This window comes from Polypterus senegalus, chromosome 2, assembly GCF_016835505.1.
Source record: "Polypterus senegalus isolate Bchr_013 chromosome 2, ASM1683550v1, whole genome shotgun sequence".
Classification (NCBI taxonomy): Eukaryota; Metazoa; Chordata; class Cladistia; order Polypteriformes; family Polypteridae; genus Polypterus; species Polypterus senegalus.
Window position 1 is genome coordinate 264,191,782 of NC_053155.1, and position 20,301 is coordinate 264,212,082.

The 20,301-nt window shown below is 35.1% G+C and overlaps 1 protein-coding gene across 2 annotated transcripts in view; it reads left to right on the forward strand.

Annotated features, from left to right (window-relative positions):
• Positions 1-20,301, forward strand: part of nup58 (nucleoporin 58) — a 98,967-nt gene that overhangs the window by 53,444 nt on the left and 25,222 nt on the right. For both annotated transcript variants that reach the window (XM_039745473.1, XM_039745474.1), the window contains exons 9-11: positions 166-245; positions 5,149-5,267; positions 14,437-14,519. In XM_039745473.1, coding sequence (XP_039601407.1) covers positions 166-245; positions 5,149-5,267; positions 14,437-14,519 — 282 coding nt within the window. The remainder of the gene's footprint in view (positions 1-165; positions 246-5,148; positions 5,268-14,436; positions 14,520-20,301) is intronic.

Consider the following 20,301-nt stretch of genomic DNA (forward strand, 5'->3'; position numbering starts at 1 on the left):
TTTAGTTATAATAATTATGTGGTTTCTCTTTATGTAACAGGATTTCGAGCTGTAAATTAGCATCTGCCACCACATGCTTACATCAGAGTTTATGTATAAAGCTATTTTGTACCATGGGTTGACCTATTGGTTTTTTTGTTTTTTTGTTTTTTTTGTCGTCTGTAGGAGTTAAAGAATGCTGATATTGCACTTCGAACGCAAAAAACGCCCCCAGGTCTTCAACATGAAAATACAACCCCATCAGAGTAAGTTATTTACTACATCAACATTTTTTTTTATATAATGCTGCATTCATTTAGACACTTTTTATAGAAATTTCCGTTACTTTGAAACAGCTTCAATTACTATTAAACGCAACTTATACCTGCAACAACGGGCTTAGCAGTAAAACTGCCACTCGTTTTGTAGGTACCATGACTGCCAATGCCACGGCAGGTAACATCCTTTAGTTCTCACTAATGGCCCATCGGCTCTGCATCCTCATAGGCATATACCTACTGCCCTGCCTTCCAGAAACTACATATAACCTAAATAAGATAAGTAAATGTCATGTAAACAAGATGTTTGTCGAATTGTTATTTTCAAGTAAATTGTTAGTGTAAATTTTCAATAAAAAAAAAATTGTAAAATCTGTGCTACTGCTATACATGAATCTGCTATGGCATTTATTTGTGACAAGCAAAACAACTCTCTTCCTTTTTCTTGGCCCATAAAATAACAGTAGAAACTAATTTTTCTGTGTGAATAGTTTAATTTACAGCCATACTTGCATACTTTAAAATGAAATATGCAAGTGGCAAGTTGGCTAATCACAAAGTAGTCTGTGCAGATTCCTGTAGTCCTTTTTGAGCATTTCAGCATAAATAACACTAAAGCTTTACACACCAGTGACTTCACAATTTCGTGTGCTGCCTTCTACGTTTGGGCCTAGCAGCCTTGTCTTTTTTTTATCATCAAATATCTTGTTTGTCATGAATTGTTAATGGTGACATTTATTCCTTTGGTTCAATGATTCAAATTGCCACAATCTTAAAGTATTTCTTACTCTGAGTAAAATCTGTGCTCCAAATAGGGAATACTGTTTTGTATGTATTTGACATGTAGGTGGCTATCCAAAATTTGATGCCGAAATGACAGAATTGCTTGACATGTACTGGGCATACAGGCACCAACAACACACAACATGTACAATCTGTTCAAGTTTTTTTTCTCTCTCTGGCTTTTTTTCACAAATAATGCTTAGCACAAAGTGTCATTATGCAATGAAAACATTTTGAGTGTGTATCTGCTGTCAAGCCATTCTGACTGTACATAATATGTTGTTCTTCCCTCTTACTGATGGTTTTTCCAGGAGGGAACCTCAAACTCTGCCTTAGAATAGGATTTTAGTTTTCCAATGTCATTTTCCACAAAGCTGAGAGCCAGTGTATCCCTTGCTGACACTTTTGCAATCGATTCTGGCATTTCTTTCTGCTCAGTTTGAATTTCATTTTTGTAATGGAGTAGTGCTCACAGATTTTGAAGTTTCCTTGTGTTGCTCTGTGGTTGGGTCAAAAAGTTTGCAAAGATGCTTCAGTCTCGTGTTTCAAAATTGAGTTGATTTGAACTATTGTGTGCAATATATGCCAATCTTTTGTACAGTGACACATTATTAAATGTAGTACCTTGGTATCTCAATACAGTTTTATGCATTATATGCATAGTTTGGAAACACTTCTTGAAATGTTAACAATAATATTTTCGGCTGAATGGCTTATTTTCTGTAAACAAATTTCCATTTGGATTGCGAAAGGAGTCCTTTTCACTCAGATTCTAGATGTGATTCATCTGCCATGCTGTCATCTTACTAAGAAGATAACATGGAGTACATTATGAGTTAAAATCTGATTTTATTGCACATGAAGTAATTTTTATGAGTTAAATAAGCATCCACAGTCTCATGCTTTGAAATCCTAGAATTCAGAAAGCGTAGGTGTTAATTGAATGGAATTTTGAGCAGGATGGAAGGGACAAACACCAATTTTAAGTAACCCTTTAATTGTATGCAAAGGAAAAATAAAAATGTAGTTTGTAGTACTTCAGGATTTTAGCTACCTTCAAGATTATGTACATTGATCTTCTGAAATGCATGGAAAAGATCCTTGATCAGGGTTGTTTATATTACACTACCTTTTCTTGCATGACAACAGTAATGTTCAAGAACAGATCTGCCAGGATTGATTGAAAACTTGTGGATGTGCATGAGAATTGTATAAACTGTTAAAGAACTAATTATTGGTGACTAGTTTTTTTACCCAGCCTTTGCTGGTGGCATGTTGTGAAAGTGCTGTTGCAGCAGAATAAAGATTAAAGTGGGATTTGGTAATGTTACAAAGATGTTTTAAAGTTGATACATTCAAAGCCACAAACTGTTAAAAGTGTCAACTCTCCATCAGCATCAAAACCTGAAATTAATACTGCCTCAGTATACAGTGTCTATCAACAAAAAAATCAAAAGTGACAATTTACTTTTACTCCCTCAAAAACACTTCCCTGTTCTCTTCTAATCACATTCTGAGAAACAGTATCTCAATCAGCTTTAGAAAAAAATCATACTTCATTCTGTTGAGACATGACTTGACTCCATCCATTAACATTTGAATCCCTGAAGCCTACGAATAAAGTCTTAATCCCGGGCCACCTTAAATTTCATCACACTGCCTCATCAGCGTTTTTGTTTTGGAAATGTGTCAATCAGCACTGACATCAAACAGCCTGCTATCCATCCCTTCCCCCCGCCCCCCCAACACACACACGCAGCTAAAGACAGAAATAAAGTTCTCCCAGCTCAGGTATGTTTATCTGGGTGTGAGGTTCCTTGAGTTGTATAGCATAAATAAATCATTATTTGGAACACATTCGTTTCACATGTGTGCATGTGCACTTCACCAGAAGACACACACACGGACACCTGGATGCACACAGGGGTTTTATTAAAGAGGATGACAACATTTTGACATGAAGTGTATGATGTGTCAAGACTGAAGTCCAAGTATCAAACACCAAATTTAAGTGTAACAAAACAAGGACACTTTTATTCAGGGGACGTGGCTGACACATGCGCTTGGTTGGTGCAAAGAAAAGAACTGCCGTCTCATAATTAAGAGGTTGCGGGTTCGATTTCAGGTCCGTCCAGCATTTACGGTTTTGAGTAGTGAGCTGCTGTTGTTGTTACTATTATAGAATAAAAACCTACATTTGATTTGAGTTTGTAATACCCAGTGTACATTTATGGTACTTGTAATGGTTAGCTTTTTTTTTTTTTTTTGCTGTTTCGTTGAAGAACGTGTGTGGCAGGTTCACTGGCAGGATGACACCCAACCTCTTGCTGCATTCAGAGGGTGCCATCTTTCGCCTTATGGATGGTGTAGCTGTGTTGTTCTTATGTGTGACTGGATGTTTCTTGCGGGGAGTGTTCTCTTGCCACAATGTAGAACCCTCATCTGAGTTCACCTCTGTTATACCACGTCTTTATTTGAAAACTGTCAGTGTCAGATCGGGAAAAGTGTGGAAGCGACTGAGAGAATAAAACTGAATAATAAAAATAAAAAAATAAAACTCTAACCTTTACAAGTACCATAAGTTTACACCGGCTGTTACAAACTCAAATCAAATGATGTGTCGGCATCATCCCCTAACCAATTTCTTTTACTTTGCTTATATTTGTGAATAAAAGTGCACTTCTTTTGTTACACTTACAAATTTTGTGAAAGTGTTTATTTGATATTTGGACTTCAGTCTTCACACATTATACACTTCATGTCAACATTTTATAATTATATAATATTCAAAAAGTTTGTTTTAGTTCGGTGTTCAGCATTTCTAGCCTCACATTTCCTATCACCCTACATTTACCCAGATCGTTGTAGACCTGGAACACATATGAAATGCATGTGTTCCAAATAATGATATATTATTTACCCTATACAGTTCCAGGCAACTCTCATCCAGATAAACAGACTTGAGTTGGGAGAATTTCATCTGTGTCAGTGGAGGGGGGGTGGGGTTTTCTACTGATGGTGCTTGACATGTTTGTAAAACAAAAATGCTGATTAGGAGGTGTGAGGGAATTTAACGTGGCTCGAGATTATGACTTTTTTCCATAGGCTTCAGGGATTCTGGTGAGACAGGAATTTTTATCCAAAATTGGCAGAGAGAAAAAGCAGCAGTTACTACCTTTGACAAGCTGTTTTAATCAGGCCTTTTTGAGCATAATGAAATTGTCTGGAGTGGTGCATTAGCTGATGGAAATTGTAGTCCTCACTTCAACATTTCTACCTGGTTGCAGGTAAGACTAAGGTGAGAGAGAATGGTGTGATAGATTTTCCTACTTGTTATAGCATTTTTAAAGACATACCAACACATTTTAAAGACCTGTCTCGGTTAATATCTTTTTTTTTTTTTTTTCTTTTCAGATTTGGTGTGTCTGTGGGTTTTTTGTTTTTTTTTTGATTAACCAAAATGTCCTTTTTTTAACACCTACTGCCTTAGATGTACAGTCCTGCCAAATTTCAAATGTTTAGCTAAATTGGAAATTGTTTTTGTTGATAAACTGTATTGTATTGTATTAGTGAAGATGTCCATTAAGATTATTTTACAGATTGTATAGATATTTGTATAGAATGTATAGATTTACTGACCTTTTGTTCTGCCACCATCCACATTAAGACATGAAAAATAAGTATTTTTGTTGTTGTGGTCTGTTACTTTTCAGTCATTTCTTTTGGGCGCTCAGCATTCCATTTGGAAGTCAGCATTGTTAATAGCTGGGTTTCAACCTCACTAAAGCTCCGAAGTAGCATTGGTAGAGCACTTCTTCTTGTGGAATATAATCACAAAACATTAAGTATTTACTTGATGATTTATAAGGAGATCCTTTATCAACATGTTACAATGTAAAGTGAGGATGACATAATAGTGAACTGTTTTGAAAAGTGGTCATCAGTGGTTGGATCTTATGGACTGAGGGAAAACTACATCTGATTTGAGTATAAGAAATTAGTTTCTTTCCATGAGCCAATATAAAAGTATAAATGTTACTTATAATATTGTCAAATTACTGAACTTCTTAATGATTGTATTAAAGTTCTGAAAAATTATTCTTTGCAGCTATTTTAGAGCACTTGTAGAACAATTTGAGGTACAGTTGCAACAGTATCGACAGCAGATAGAAGAACTTGAAAATCACCTTACCACTCAAGCCAACAGCTCTCATATAACACCTCAAGGTAAATTCTTTGGTAATTTACTTTTGATGCTACAATATTATAATTTTATTTCTGTCTTATTTAGAGTACCACTTTTAAAATTAGATTAAATCCTCTACATAGTGCTTGACTAAGAAATTTGCATTATAATTTTGGGGAGATACTGCATACCAGTCAGCCATTCTAATTCTTGGTTATTCCTTTAGTTTCTTGAAACTTTAGAATTTGCCTTCAAAAATAATAAAAAATAAATACTGTAAAGGGCCGTTTAAGTGCTGTTTGTGGTTAATAAATTTAATGTAGATAAACTGTTTAAATATGTACATCATCAATTACACAGTATTCCAATGCAGTAATGAGCTTGTTTTAAAATATCCAGGGTTCGCTAAAATCTGCAAACTTTATCATGTAAATCTGGATTGTAATTTTGTTGTAGCACTCAGGTTTGCCAAATGTTTTAAATATTGTATGATCACAATCATATACAGTAATCCCTCCTCGATCGCGGGAGTTGCATTCCAGACCCCCCCGCGATAGGTGAAAATCCGCGAAGTAGAAGCCATATGTTTATATGGTTATCTATACTAATAAAAGGCAAAGCCCTCACTCACTCACTCACTTACTCACTGACTCATCACTAATTCTCCAACTTCCCGTGTAGGTAGAAGGCTGAAATTTGGCAGGCTTATTCCTTACAGCTTACTTACAAAAGTTGGGCAGGTTTCATTTAGAAATTCTATGCGTAAGGGTCATAACTGGAAGCTATTTTTCTCCATATAATGTAATGGAGTTGAGTTGGAGATGGCCGTGGGGGCGGAGTTTAGTGTGACATCATCACGCCTCCCTACGTAAGTACGTAGAGAACAAGGAAGAACTCCAAACAGCGATGAGCACAAAACGCCATTTCACAATTGAGAAGGCAGAAAAACATTATGAAGCAAATGATGCATACAAGCATATTCATAAGTACAGCTACTGTGGAAACAAAGCACGGCGTGAACCGTAAGTTTATATTAAATTAAGTTCATAGACAGGCTGCCACTAGCGTTTGTAATTTAGTGCCTGCCCATATAAGGCCGTCCATCAGCGGCAATCCAATACAAACACTGCCGGTAAATATTCACGGGTGAAGGACTGTGCTTATGCAGAGGAAGATGAGATGGTCAGGGTGGTGTTTGGCACACACTCATTGAAACTGCGAGAGAAACTTTTAAGTGCCGGGTCTTAGCTGACATTACGAGATGGCACCAGCACAGCTGGGAACCTTCGATGCAAGAACACCAAGCGGCTCACGTGAACTGACGCAGTGCACAGACAAAAAGCAACAGTTCCAAAGAGTGCTGAACAAAAACTAAATTACACAATTGAGAAGGCAGCAAAAAAATATGAAGGATACTGATACTGCGGAAACAAAGCACACGGTGGAAAAAGTGAATGTCCTGCTAAAGGAAGACAGTGTAAAAAAAACCCGTGCATGCAGTTTGTCACATCTCAGATAAAGAGGAAGACGAGCTGTTTATTGATGCAGTAAGAAACTAATCGATGAATGAAACCTCTTATCTTTACAGCGATTGACAAACACGGAATGTAACTTGAACACAACACATATACAAATCGAGCCTGATTGAAACAAATAATGATAATCAAATCCTTGATGACAGCAACATTCAATAACACTCACAAAACAATTACTGTATATTGACAATCATGTTACGTTATTTTTAAAATGTTCCCTTTTCTTTTTCATAACTTCTACTTCTCCACTGCGATACGCGGGTATATATATAAATGTATATATATACCCGATCTACATACATACTCTAGCATAGACAAGCCACACGCTGTGGCTAATTGTAGAGTCTTAAGCCTCTAACGCCGACATTCGAGGTTCGATTCCGAGAGGGATGCACTGAGTATGTACGCTACCGATTCATTTTACCTTCGCATCTCCTTGGTTTGGGACGTATGAAAAAATATTAGGTTAACGAGAATCATGTTACGTTATTTTAAAATGTTTCCCTTTCTTAGCACAAGCACAGCTGAGAAGCTTCGATGCATGTACTCCATAACGCGTTAAAAAAATAACGCATTTAATCACACTTTCAATTCCAAGCAAACGGGAACTTTTGTCAATGCATGATTTCCTGGTACATCCATTACACTGATGCACACATCACAGCTACAAAAATGTTAGAGTCGGAATAAAGCGCGCTCCTACGACTGATCATTTCGACTACCCGAGCGAAGCCTTGATAAAAGCATGGTTTTGTGCACACTGAAAAGCAAGCAAAATTAGATGCATTACAGAAAGCGGACTTTGTGGCTCTTACTGGGGATCATTGGACTTCCGTGACCGTTAGTAATTCTAATTACATCTAATTACAAAATGTTCAATGATCACACTGTTTTAGCCTAATGTACAAAATAATTTTGGCTAATGTTACTCAGAGTTTAAAGATTAAGTTGGTCAAATTACCTTTTATGTTTCTGACTTATTTTTTAAGAAGAAAAACTGCACTTTATGTTGAAATTTTGGTTATTATTATTTAAAGACAATACTATTCTGAAAATGTACTTAAAGTACTTAAACTACCACTTTATTTTTAAGTCTGCCCAATTTTAACCAGGGATGATATTTTTGTTTCTGTTTTGAATTCAAATGCAGTTTAAAGCCTTTTTTTTTTCAGAAATTAAAACAGCTTCAGTTTACAATATTCATGTCCATGTCTATTATTTGATTCTGTAAGCCCACTAAAACCCTTTTAAAAAAAAAAAACATTTGCGATTTGGGGCAAATTTACGTGTGCGATTACATACGATTAATCAAGATTAATTCTTACACAGCCTCTAATTAATTGGATTAATTTTTTTAATCGAGTCCCACCCCTAATATGTAGATATATATATGTAGAATTGTATATATATGTGTATATACAGTATTTATGTAGATATATATATGTGTATATACAGTATGTATATATGTGTGTGTATATATACAGTATGTGTGTGTGTATATATATATATATATATGTATGTGTGTATATATATATATATATATATATATTATATATATATATATATATATATATATATATATATATATATATATATTTTATATATAATATATATATATATATATATATATATATATATATATATATATATATATATATATATATATATATATATATATATATATAATATATAAATAGATATGACAACAACACTCATTTCAATGACAAAACAATTACATTAACAATCATCTTGCGTTATTTTTAAAATGTTTGCTTTTCTTTTTCATAACTTCTTTAACACACTACTTCTCCGCTCTGAGGCGGTATTCTACTAGTTTTTATATATTTTAAGCCCTTATAAATTCTCCCACACTGTTTATAAATATTCCCCAGAGTTATACAGCATAATCCCTTTGTATTCTCTTAGATATTAGGTAAGATTCATTGAAATTATGTATATAAACACACTGTTTATATACAGTAAAACCTAAATATTATTTTAAAGATATTGAGTGTCTCGATATCACATATGTTACAGCCATTACGATACAGGCCACCAGCAATAAATACGTACAACGCAAGAAAAATAGTATACAGTAAATGTGTGTACATTGACACTAAACGTACGTATATGTACTAAGTACTGTAAGTAGAAAATTAATTATGGTTACTCACCAACAATGACACGATGACTTGTCCGATAACAATGAGTTTAATTTTACTGCACAACAAAGGAGAGAGTTACAGTTCTTCCAAAGTAGCCACTTCAGGCGATTGTGTAGCACTGCCGTTGTTCTTCTTCTGGCAGTCTTCAATGCAGATTCCATCCAGACTACTGCCTTATTACATCCACTTACAACTCGTTTTGCACCCTGGTTAAAAGGACACTGTGGCCGTAGATCTTATATTCCTTTCCTACTTTTTAAATAAAAAGAATCGTAGCCTTCAACAAATCCAAAATGTTTACCTTTTCGGCAATCGTTAACATCTTCCGTTTGCGCTTGGGCATGGCCCCTAAAGCAGTAGCAGATCGTTTTGGAGCCATAATGTAGGGCTTTACTATGCACAAAGATAAACACAAAAGAGCACAACTCTTTACACAGAGAAACGCGTTGATGCTGAATGAGCGAGACGAGACTTCCTGGTTCCCTACAGATTTTATTTTTTTTCTCCAGCTCTTGGGAGTTTTTTTTTTTTCTGTCCACCCTGGCCATCGGACCTTACTTATTCTATGTTAATTAATGTTGACTTATGTTTATTTTTTATTGTGTCTTCTATTTTTCTATTCATTTTGTAAAGCACTTTGAGCTACATTTTTTGTTTGAATATGTGCTATATAAATAAATGTTGATTGATTGATTGATTGAACACTGCATTCAGCAGGCAGGAACTTAACTGCGTGCTCTGATTGCTTTGCTTCTCAGTCATCCGCCAATAGTGTCCCTTGTATGAAATCAACTGGGCAAACCAACTGAGGAAGCATGTACAGGAAGTAAAAAAGACACATTGTCCGCAGAACCCTCAAAGCAGCGAAAAATCCGCGTTATATATTTAGTTATGCTTACATATAAAATCTGCGATAGAGTGAAGCCGCGCAAGTCGAAGCGCAATATAGCGAGGGATTACTGTAGTCCATTACTGCTATTGTGCGTTTTATTTTTGCATGATTATCAGCAACATGAATATATTCCTTAGTGTGTTTGCTGCATTTAATTTTGTAAATATATTTAAGTGTATCTAAAATTACACAGGTTCAGTTTTCACAATTAGGATTAAACTAAAGTGAAGACAACAAGTTTTTGTCTGTCTCTGCACTGTAAATAATTGTCTCCTCAATAAGGCGCTAAAGGTTTACAATGACACAATGTTGCCATATACTTTTATAATAGTAATATAAAGAACATTTTTTTTTATTCAGCCATTGTTTTTAACATCCGTTGAGGGCAATTTGGTTAAAAGGAGCAGTGCTACACTTATCTACTGATGTGCTCATTATGCACCTAAAGTTTTAACTCATTGATATTGTGTGGATTATGGCTGTAATCTCATATTAAAGTGAAAATAAGAGGGGCAGTTAGTGGGGGGGTATTTCTCAATTGGTCTGATTGGATGGTCCAATTACAGTGCTCTGTAGCTATAGGCCATACTCTTACTATTTTGCAGAATAACCACACACATGACTGAGTGGTTTTGGAGCAGAGGAAGCTTGGTCAGTTGCTTAGCTTTTTAAGTCAGTTTTAAATTTCTCCCACTGTAGTGATGCCACAGCACATTATGATATAACACAATTTCATATGAAAAATAGTCTCTTGCTGATTTTTACACCTTCTTTGAGTTTCAAGTATGCTGTTTATATTGCTTCCACTCTGCATGGTCATTATTTAATGTCTGTACACATCATATAATGACTCAATATAAATGCAGCAAAAAGGAATTAAAACATAGTACAATGAAATTCTTATTTGCATGAGCTAATAAACTTGAACCCTGTTGATGATGCTGTCTGGGACCTGATATTTTGAGTACCTGAAAGTCTTTCCTCCTCACCTAAGAAATCTTACATTACAGGTTTATTTGTAACTGTATGATAACTGAAACAAAGAAAAAGCATGTAAGAGAGGCTGTGAGTAGATTAACATGCAGTTTTATTCTTTCTGTCTTTGTCAAAATATACGTTTAATTCTGACTACATATGGAAATGTCCATTGTTTTTGAAAATCTGTCTGCTATTTAATTCAATTTAAGAGTAAATGGGACAGAGATACAAAACATTTAAGGCAGAAGAAATGCGGTTAAAAAAAAAGTCTGAGTACATTTGTAGATCAAAGTGCAAAGCCATGACAGTAGAAAAACTACACTGTAAAGGTGTCTAGGTGTACGTTTCACCAATGAAGATAAATTAACCATTCAAAATTATGAAAAGGCTGATTATGGATGTGAATCGCAAAAACAGATCATTAAAATACCATAGCTTTGTATAGCACATCTGGAATAACACAATGCCAAAATTAGTGCAGGTAAAACAAGCAACTGTTCTTTTAGAATTGAATGTCTGGTTTTACCTTTGATTGGATGTGGGGTTTTTTTTTTCCCTCACACAAGTACAGGCACATTGTAAGATACATGAGGTAGTCCATGATGATCATTTTGTCTTTTATAAATGTTTAGCAGGAATCTCCTCAAGCTAATAAAATCTCCCCCAACCCCATTAAATTCAGTTCCTGAAGCCAGTGGGCCAAGCAGGGCTTGAAGGCCTGGCTGACTGTACTTTTCTCAAGCAAGCATATTTCTATCAGTTGTATGGGTTCAGGTGCTCACTGAGGTTAATTTTGCCAGTGACAACTTTAGAAATCTCATAGCAAATCTGACTGAGGTCAGCTTGTAAGCTGCTTCTTTAGTATTGTTTTAACATATAGATAGTATTTTAGATAGATACTTTATTAGTCCCAAGGGGAAATTTAAGCTTTTGAGTAGCTTAAAAAAATAACAAAAAACAACTTTTATGTGTGTTTTGAAGGGGTTTTAGTTATTACTTGGCTACTGATAACAGAGCAGGCATGCTACTGGCTCAGCACACTACAACATAGAAAATTGGGCTGGTTGAAGTGGGTCCCGAGTACATGTTTGATGTCTTTGCTCAAGTTAACACATTTCTGGTTTTGTGAGTTGGTGAAGAAACGAGCTCTCCATGTTTTTAGTGAACACTAAGCTTACTGCCTTGGTCAATACTTGTATACCTGTTTTGTGAACCCAAATAGCAGACATTGTTAAAATGTCTCTTGTACCTGTTATTTTATTAAATTAAGCAGACTAGTTACAGGTGATTAATTGGAATTCGCCATATACAACATCTCTGTATTATTTTGCTGTTAGGTGCTCTTATGATCTCCTGCAGTGTTCCTTTCTTGGTTGCTTGTGGTTGGTTTTTAAAGTTCGGATTTGTTCAAATATCCCTTTTTTTCCCCCTGTGCTTAAAACTCATTTTAAAAAAGTGTTTACAGCGATCGGGTCATAAGGCTATAGCGTGAACTCTTGCAATGTTAGTTTTCTCTGTTGTTCAAGGTTTTCTCAGTGTTATTCAATGTTTTTATATTTAGTTTACTACTATGATGTGCATTCTATGGTGTAATTAACCATATTTGTGCGTAAAAAATGTTTAAAAAAATATTTACATAGAGTCTGGAACGGATTAATTGTATTTACATACAATCCCATGGGGGAAATTGTTCCACTGTACATATTGTTGGAAACAAATAAAATGTAATAAAGAACAATTACCAAAAATGTGAATTAAAGAAAGCAACCTGTGGTTGTGAATTTAAAAAAGAAACTGGTAGAGAATACATCTTATTTTAATAAATGTATATTCCTTGTATAGCCTAGACTTAAAATATTAAAACTGGGAAAAAACATGCTTATAAATGTAATCCATAAGGAAGAAGTTTATTAAATAAAGCATGTAAAGTCCAGGGGGAAAATGGAAAGGAATCATTTAGACCACCCCAAAAAAAAATTACTTTTAACTTCCTTGTGTGTTTTTTTTTTTTTAAAAGACCTTACTGCATGCTCTGTAAGCAAAGGTGCTTGCAGTTTTCTTTTTTTGGATCAAACTACCATTATTTGTTGTGTCAATGTTTTGTCTTTTTTCTTTCTGATAAGCTAACTATATATCACATTAAAGAGTTAAAAAAATACATTGTTCTTTGTGTGCCTTTTTCTGTACTTTTTGTTGGAAAATTAAAAAAAATATATTTTGGTCATAAATCTAGAAAAAGGAAGACAGTATAAGGTAGGGCAACTCCATTGAGCTATTTTAGTACAGATATTGATCACAAATTTGGTTTACTTTTATGCTAAGGTTCTGCATATTCAGCTGTTTAGAAGCCTAAAAATCCTGCATATCCAGCTGTGTAGAAGCCTTCTGTTCCATATTAAAGTGGTATTTTTATAATTGAAACTTCACACCATGTCTGTTACTTGTTCATTTTTAATAAAACAAATTTCTGTATGCTTATCATTCTGTGACCTTAAAATAAATGAAAAAAATCTGTACTTTATATTTGAATAAAACATGTGCACAAAATATTATTTATAATACATATGATCTAAGATGAGATAAAAATGCTTGTCGTAATTTACATGTCACAAATCTAATAAAATGGCCATAAGTTATCAGGAAAATACAAAAATAACATGCTTCACATGTTTACATGTAACATACATAAAGCTGGCTTTTAAGCTATCAAGCCTAGTATTGTCTAAGCAGTGAGGGCAAGCTCTCGTTTATTTTTCTAGTTAAAAATGTGAGGAGCTGTTCTAACAAGCTTACTCACTCTTCACACTCAGACAAGCAGTGTCAAGTTTAATTAATGGACAAAATGAAAAGGTCTGAACTCATTAAACAATCTTCTTTTAATTCTTACTGAAGACTTTTCCCTCTTTTCTCCCACTTCAAGTGCAGCTGGTCAACATTTACGTCTACTGTTACTCTCCATACACAGGATGATTCCAAAGATTTTCTGTTCTCAGTTTATTACTCCTCTTTCTTTAAGAAGCCAAAGTACCTTTCTTCTCTCCTAAAATCTGACTGTTGGCACTCTGTTTACAGAAAATTCAGACACCTAAACTTCCTAATTTATGGTAATACTTTTGTGTGAAGTATTGCTACAACTAAACTACCTGAAAGCTTAGAAAAGAAGATTCTTATATCTTTTTTTTAAGATTTGGTCATTTATCAATCACCATTCAAGTCCTATGAAGTGAAAATCCTCAGGTTTGCAGTCAATCAAAGCACCACAAATATAAGGGTATTTTGAGCGGCAACACTTGGCAATTTTAATCAGGGTAAAATGGAAGAAATCAAAACAGTTAAACATTGTTTTGTAGAAACTAAATAGTATTTACATAAAGCCTGGTTATTCTTTGTGAGTGTGATGTCATATTACAAAATACTTCTTTAGGATCAAGCATTTCATTGGGTGAGTCAGTAAGACTTGTTTCTGAGTAAGTTTTAAAGTGATTTTCTTAGCAATTTTATTTTTAAGACATTTAGCTTGTTAATTGATGTTTCATTAGAAAAATCCCATGAATGATGGTCTGAATTTTACATTTGATATTTCTCAAATTAAGAGTAACTGTCAAAAATGTTTGCATCTCTAATGTCTCTTTTTTTGCAGATCTATCTTTGGCAATGCAGAAGCTTTATGAGACATTCGTTGCTTTAGCAGCTCAACTTCATGCAGTGCATGAAAATGTAAAGGTGAGTTTTGGAGGTCTGTTTTACTGTACTTTGAAATAAACACCATTTTTAAGCTGTTGTCAAAAATTTACTTAAAAAAATGTCTTGTTTAATAATTAGGTTTTATTTATAGAAACTATTTTTTTGTTCGTCCAGCCTGGTAATCATTAATTGAAAATATATTGTGATTACTAATGTCTAGAAAATTTTTGAAATTAGAGATTCACCACTCCCATGTACTTCTACATTGTATCGATTCCGTCTTTTAGCTTTTTATAAGTACATAAGTAATTTACCAGAAAGGTGGGAGGCAGAATATTTAAAGAGGTACTGGGCACAAAATCCAAAATGTTTATATTTAAAAAAAATCTTGTTTTTAAAGACAGGAAATTTTGTTAGTGGTAAAACATACAACAGTTGTTCTTGGGTGAAACAATACCACCAATTGTCTAAAACAATCCCCATTAAACCTATTGCACTCACATATCAGTCAGAAAATCAGGCAGAATATTTGTTTCCATTAGATTGGTCACATATTAATGTAAAGTTACAATATATAATTTTTTGCATCCCTTAAATATTTAAAATTCAAAGTTAATAATTACATATTATTCTTGAAACAGGTTGTATTTGAAAAATGGAGGGAGTATACTTGGCTAAGCCTTGTTCATGTTTTATTTTCACGCCTTTTTTGCAAAAGCTTGAACCACTCATGCAGTATGTAGATCATGTTAGGTCATGTAACATACAGTCATATGAAAGTTTGGAAACCCCTCTTAATTCTTTGGATTTTTGTTTATCATTGGCTGAGCTTTCAAAGTAGCAACTTCCTTTTAATATATGACATGTCTTATGGAAACAGTAGTATTTTAGCAGTGGTATTAAGTTTATCGGATTAACAGAAAATATGCATCATAACAAAATTAGACAGGTGCATAAATTTGGCCACCCCAACAGAGATATTACATCAATACTTAGTTGAGCCTGCTTTTGCAAATATAACAGCCTCTATATGCCTCCTATGACCTTTTGAGTGTCTGGATTGTGGATGGTGGTATTTTTGACCATTCCATACAAAATCTCTCCAGATCAGTTAAATTTGTTGGCTGCCGAGCATAGACAGCCTGCTTCAAATCATCCCATAGATTTTTGATGATATTCAAGTCAGGGGACTGTGACAGCCATTCCAAAACATTGTACTTCTCCCACTGCATGGATGCCTTTGTAGATTTCGAACTGTGTTTTGGGTCATTGTCTTGTTGGAATATCCAACCCCTGGGGAGCTACTACTTTGTGACTGATGCTTGAACATTTTCCTGAAGAATTTGTAGATATTGGTTTGAATTCATCCGACCCTTAACTTTAACAAGGGCCCCAGTCCCTGAACTAGCCACACAGCCCTACAGCATGATTGAACCTCCACCAAATTTGACAGTAGGTAGCAGGTGTTTTTCTTGGAATGTGGTGTTCTTCTTCTGCCATGCAAAGCATTTCTGTTATGACCATATAACTCAATTTTTGTCTCATCAGTCCAAAGCACTTTGTTCCAGAATAAATCTGGCTGGTCTAAATTAGGATTTGCATACAAGTGACTCTGTCTGTGGTGTGAGTGCAGAAAGGGCTTCTTTCTCATCACCCTGCCATACAGATGTTCTTTGTGCAAATTGCGCTGAATTGTAGAACTATGTATGTACAGCTACACCATCTGCAGCAAGATGTTCTTGCAGGTCTTTGGAGGTTATCTGTGGGTTATCTGTAACAATTCTCACAATCCTGCGCTTATGTCGCTCCTGTATTTTTCTTGGCCTGCCAAACCTGGGAAAACACCTCAGTACTCGGATGTTCCTAAGAAATGAAAGACATACCACTGTTCCTTTTTTTTATTGAAAGTACAGTAAATTATTATGCAGGCTGAGAGGGGTTCTCAAAGTTTTTCATATGACTGTAAATAATAATGGGGGAAAAAATTACATTTGTTGTGCTTAGTCCCCCACTTCCAGCTGAGCAGAAGTATTTTGAAAGGTGATTCTAGTTGCTTCATGTATTTAAGATTTGTAGTTGTTGGAGTTTGCATTCGGAGTCTGGTGTTGAAATCAAATGTACAAAATCAGTTAAATTAGAGAATTGACTGACAGAAGTAATTCTGAGAATTAGATAAAGGCAAACACCAATCAGAACCATTGATGATTTGGGCATTTTAAAAATCAACAATATGGAATTTTTTTTAAAAGAAACCACTGCAGGTGTAAGCAATTTGCAATAAGCAGGCTATACCAGGAAGTCCACAGCAGCTGATGATAGAAGTATTGTTAGAGGTGTGAAGAGAAATCCAAAATAACATCCAAAGAAGTAAGACTGTCCACAGGTTGTTTGGATGAAAGGGTTGGTATTTACCATTTGCAGAATAATTAATGAAACTAAATACAAAGGCTACACTACTACACGATGCAAACCTCTTATCAGCACCAAGAATGTGTATTACAGATTGGAGTTCTCAAAGATGAGCCAGAACAGTTCTGTGCCATAGTTTAACGGACAGATACAGTAAAGATGATCTTTTACCAGGGTTATAGGAAGGGAAAAATGTGGAGAAAGTGAGGAACTGCAAATGACCCTTAGCAGACCAGTTAATTTGTGAAATATGGGCAAACGTTCCTGCTTCCAGAACTGGCTTGCTAATATTTATTGATGATGGTAGCAGCCGGATGAATTCTAAGATATACTGGTGCCAGTCATAAAATTAGAATATCATGACAAAGTTGATTTATTTCAGTAATTCCATTCAAAAAGTGAAACTTGTTTATTAGATTAATTCATTACACACAGACTGATGTATTTCAAATGTTTGTTTCTTTTAATTTTGATGATTATAACTGACAACTAATGAAAGTCCCAAATTCAATATCTCGGAAAATTAGAATATTGTGAAAAGGTTCAATATTGAAGACACCTGGTGCCACACTCTAATCAGCTAATTAACTTAAAACACATGCAAAAGCCTTTAAATGATCTCTGTCTAGTTCTGTAGGCTACACAATCATGGGGAAGACTGCTGACTTGACAGTTGTCCAAAAGACAACCATTGACACCTTGCACAAGGAGGGGAAGACACAAAAGGTCATTGCTAAAGAGGCTGGCTGTTCACATAGCTCTATGTCCAAGCACATTAATAGAGAGGCGAAGGGAAGGACAAGATGTGGTAGAAAAAAGTGTACAAGCAATAGGGATAACCGCACCCTGGAGAGGATTGGGAAACAAAACCCATTCAAAACTGTGGGGGAGATTCACAAAGAGTGAAGTGCAGCTGGAGTCAGTGCTTCAAGAACCACCACGCACAGATGTATGGGTTTCAGCTGTCGCATTGCTTGTGTCAAGCCACTCTTGAACAAGAGACAGCATCAGAAGCGTTTTGACTGGACTGCTGCCGAGTGGTCTAAAGTTCTCTGAAAGTAAATTTTGCATTTCCTTAGGAAATCAAGGTCCCAGAGTCTGGAGGAAGAGAGGAGAGGCACAGAATCCACGTTGCTCGAGGTCCAGTGTAAAGTTTCCACAGTCAGTGATGGTTTGGGGTGCCATGTCATCTGCTAGTGTTGGTCCATTGTGTTTTCTGAGGTCCAAGGTCAATGTGGCCGTCTACCAGGAAGTTTTAGAGCACTTCATGCTTCCTGCTGCTGACTAACTTTATGGAGATGCAGATTTAATTTTCCAAAAGGACCTGGAACCTGCACACATTGTCAAAGCTACCAGTACCTGGTTTTAGGACCATGGTATCCCTGTTCTTGATTGGCCAGCAAACTCGCCTGACCTTAACCCCATAGAAAATCTATGGGGTACTGTGAAGAGGAAGATACAATACTCCAGACCCAACAATTCAGAAGAGCTGAAGGCCACTGTCAGAGCAACATGGGCTCTCATAACACCTGAGCAGTGCCACAGACTGATCGACTCCATGCCACGCCGCATTGCTGCAGTAATCCAGGCCAAAGGAGCCCCAACTAAATATTGAGTGCTGTACTTGCTCATACTTTTCATTTAATACCTTTCAGTTGGCCAACATTTCTAAAAATCCTTTTTTTGCATTGGTCTTAATTGATATTCTAATTTTCCGAGATACTGAATTTGGGACTTTCATTAATTGTCAGTTATAATCATCAAAATTAAAAGAAATAAACATTTGAAATACATCAGTCTGTGTGTAATGAATGAATCTTAATATACAAGTTTCGCTTTTTGAATGGAATTACTGAAATAAATCAACTTTGTCATGATATTCTAATTTTATGACCGGCACCTGTACAGAAGCATCTTGTCTTCTCAAGTCCAAAATTATGCTTCTAAGCTTACTGGATGGAGGTTTAAAATGTAGTTTGACTGGGACCTCAGACATTGTGCTCTCCTAAACATGAAATTTATCACAAAGAAAAAAGTGGAAAATTATAGACTGATCATGTCAGTCTCATGCTTAAAACCCAACTGAGAATGCATTCACCTATTAATGAAGCCAAAGTCGGAAAAGCCCCAAAACGAGCACCAACTGAAAGAGGCTTTCAAAAGTTTAAAGCATACCTAACGAATTTCTAGAGTGCGGTGATGTCATTAGGTCACAGACTTATGGCAGTTTTTGTATATAAGGGGTATGCAAACATATGCTAACTTCAACCAAATTTACTTTGCTTCAGAATAATTTGATCCAATACTTCTGTTCACTTGGAATTTGGAGATTTTGTTTCCAATATTGTTTATATTGTATGTAAAACATTGGCCAGAAATAAGATTCTTTTATACTTTTGCCTCATATTAATCCTTTCACGTAAAATATCCAGTTCTTATTTGGCATGGTAAACAAAGCTAGTAATAGGATATTCGTTGATTTCAGTATCTTTCTGCCTATAACGTGATAACAAATGTCTGATTACAAATGTGTTGCTCAAATTGTGCCTGTGTTTCTAAACAACAATGGAAATATCAAAGGACAAAATCCAACCCTTCCCAAATTTATACATATATCACACAGTGACATGGGCAAAAATGGTCTTAAAATTACATGAAGTATTATTTATAACTTAACATGAATTACAAGTATTATTGCCCTAAAGTTCAGCTTTGACACTCAGATCCCATATAGTGTTGGTCCTTATTTTTTCCTTTGCTTTCCATCTTATTCCATTGTGTACTCGCTATATGAACACTTTGACCATGGGAGATATATTGGCTTGAAATTGAAACATGCTGATAAAGTACCTCAAATGTTTTGCAGTGTTTTCTGAGATTTCCCTCACAATAGCATGTTATTTGCCTTCATAAACCATCTTTTTTGTGTGTTGTGGGTTTTTTTGTTAATGTTTTCATTTTTTTCAAAAATGTAATGTATACTTTATAATTTTTTCTTTTTTTCTCAGAGATGCACTTTATCATTTGTTCTCATTGCACAGTTTGTTTAAATAAAATGTCTTTTATTGTGCATATTTTCTGGTTTATTTATAAGTCCACATAAAAGTCCAGGTATGGAGTTTTGTCCATGAACACAGATGAGTGAATTGTGATGTGTCAATCTTCCCACTCCTATCTCTATTGTTTACTAAGGAACATATTAGCATATTGCACTGTAGCTTCAGCCTTTTCATCTCATTTGCCTTGTTGTCTCCCCTGCTTATCATTAGTTGTTGTTTTAGATTACAGTTAAGGGAGCAAATTCCACAGAGACATGTGAATAAGAAAATGTAAAAGAAAAATGAATTACTTCAAACTACAGCAGAAATACAGATTTCTAAATTTCCTACAAATTTAACTGTTTCATTGCTAC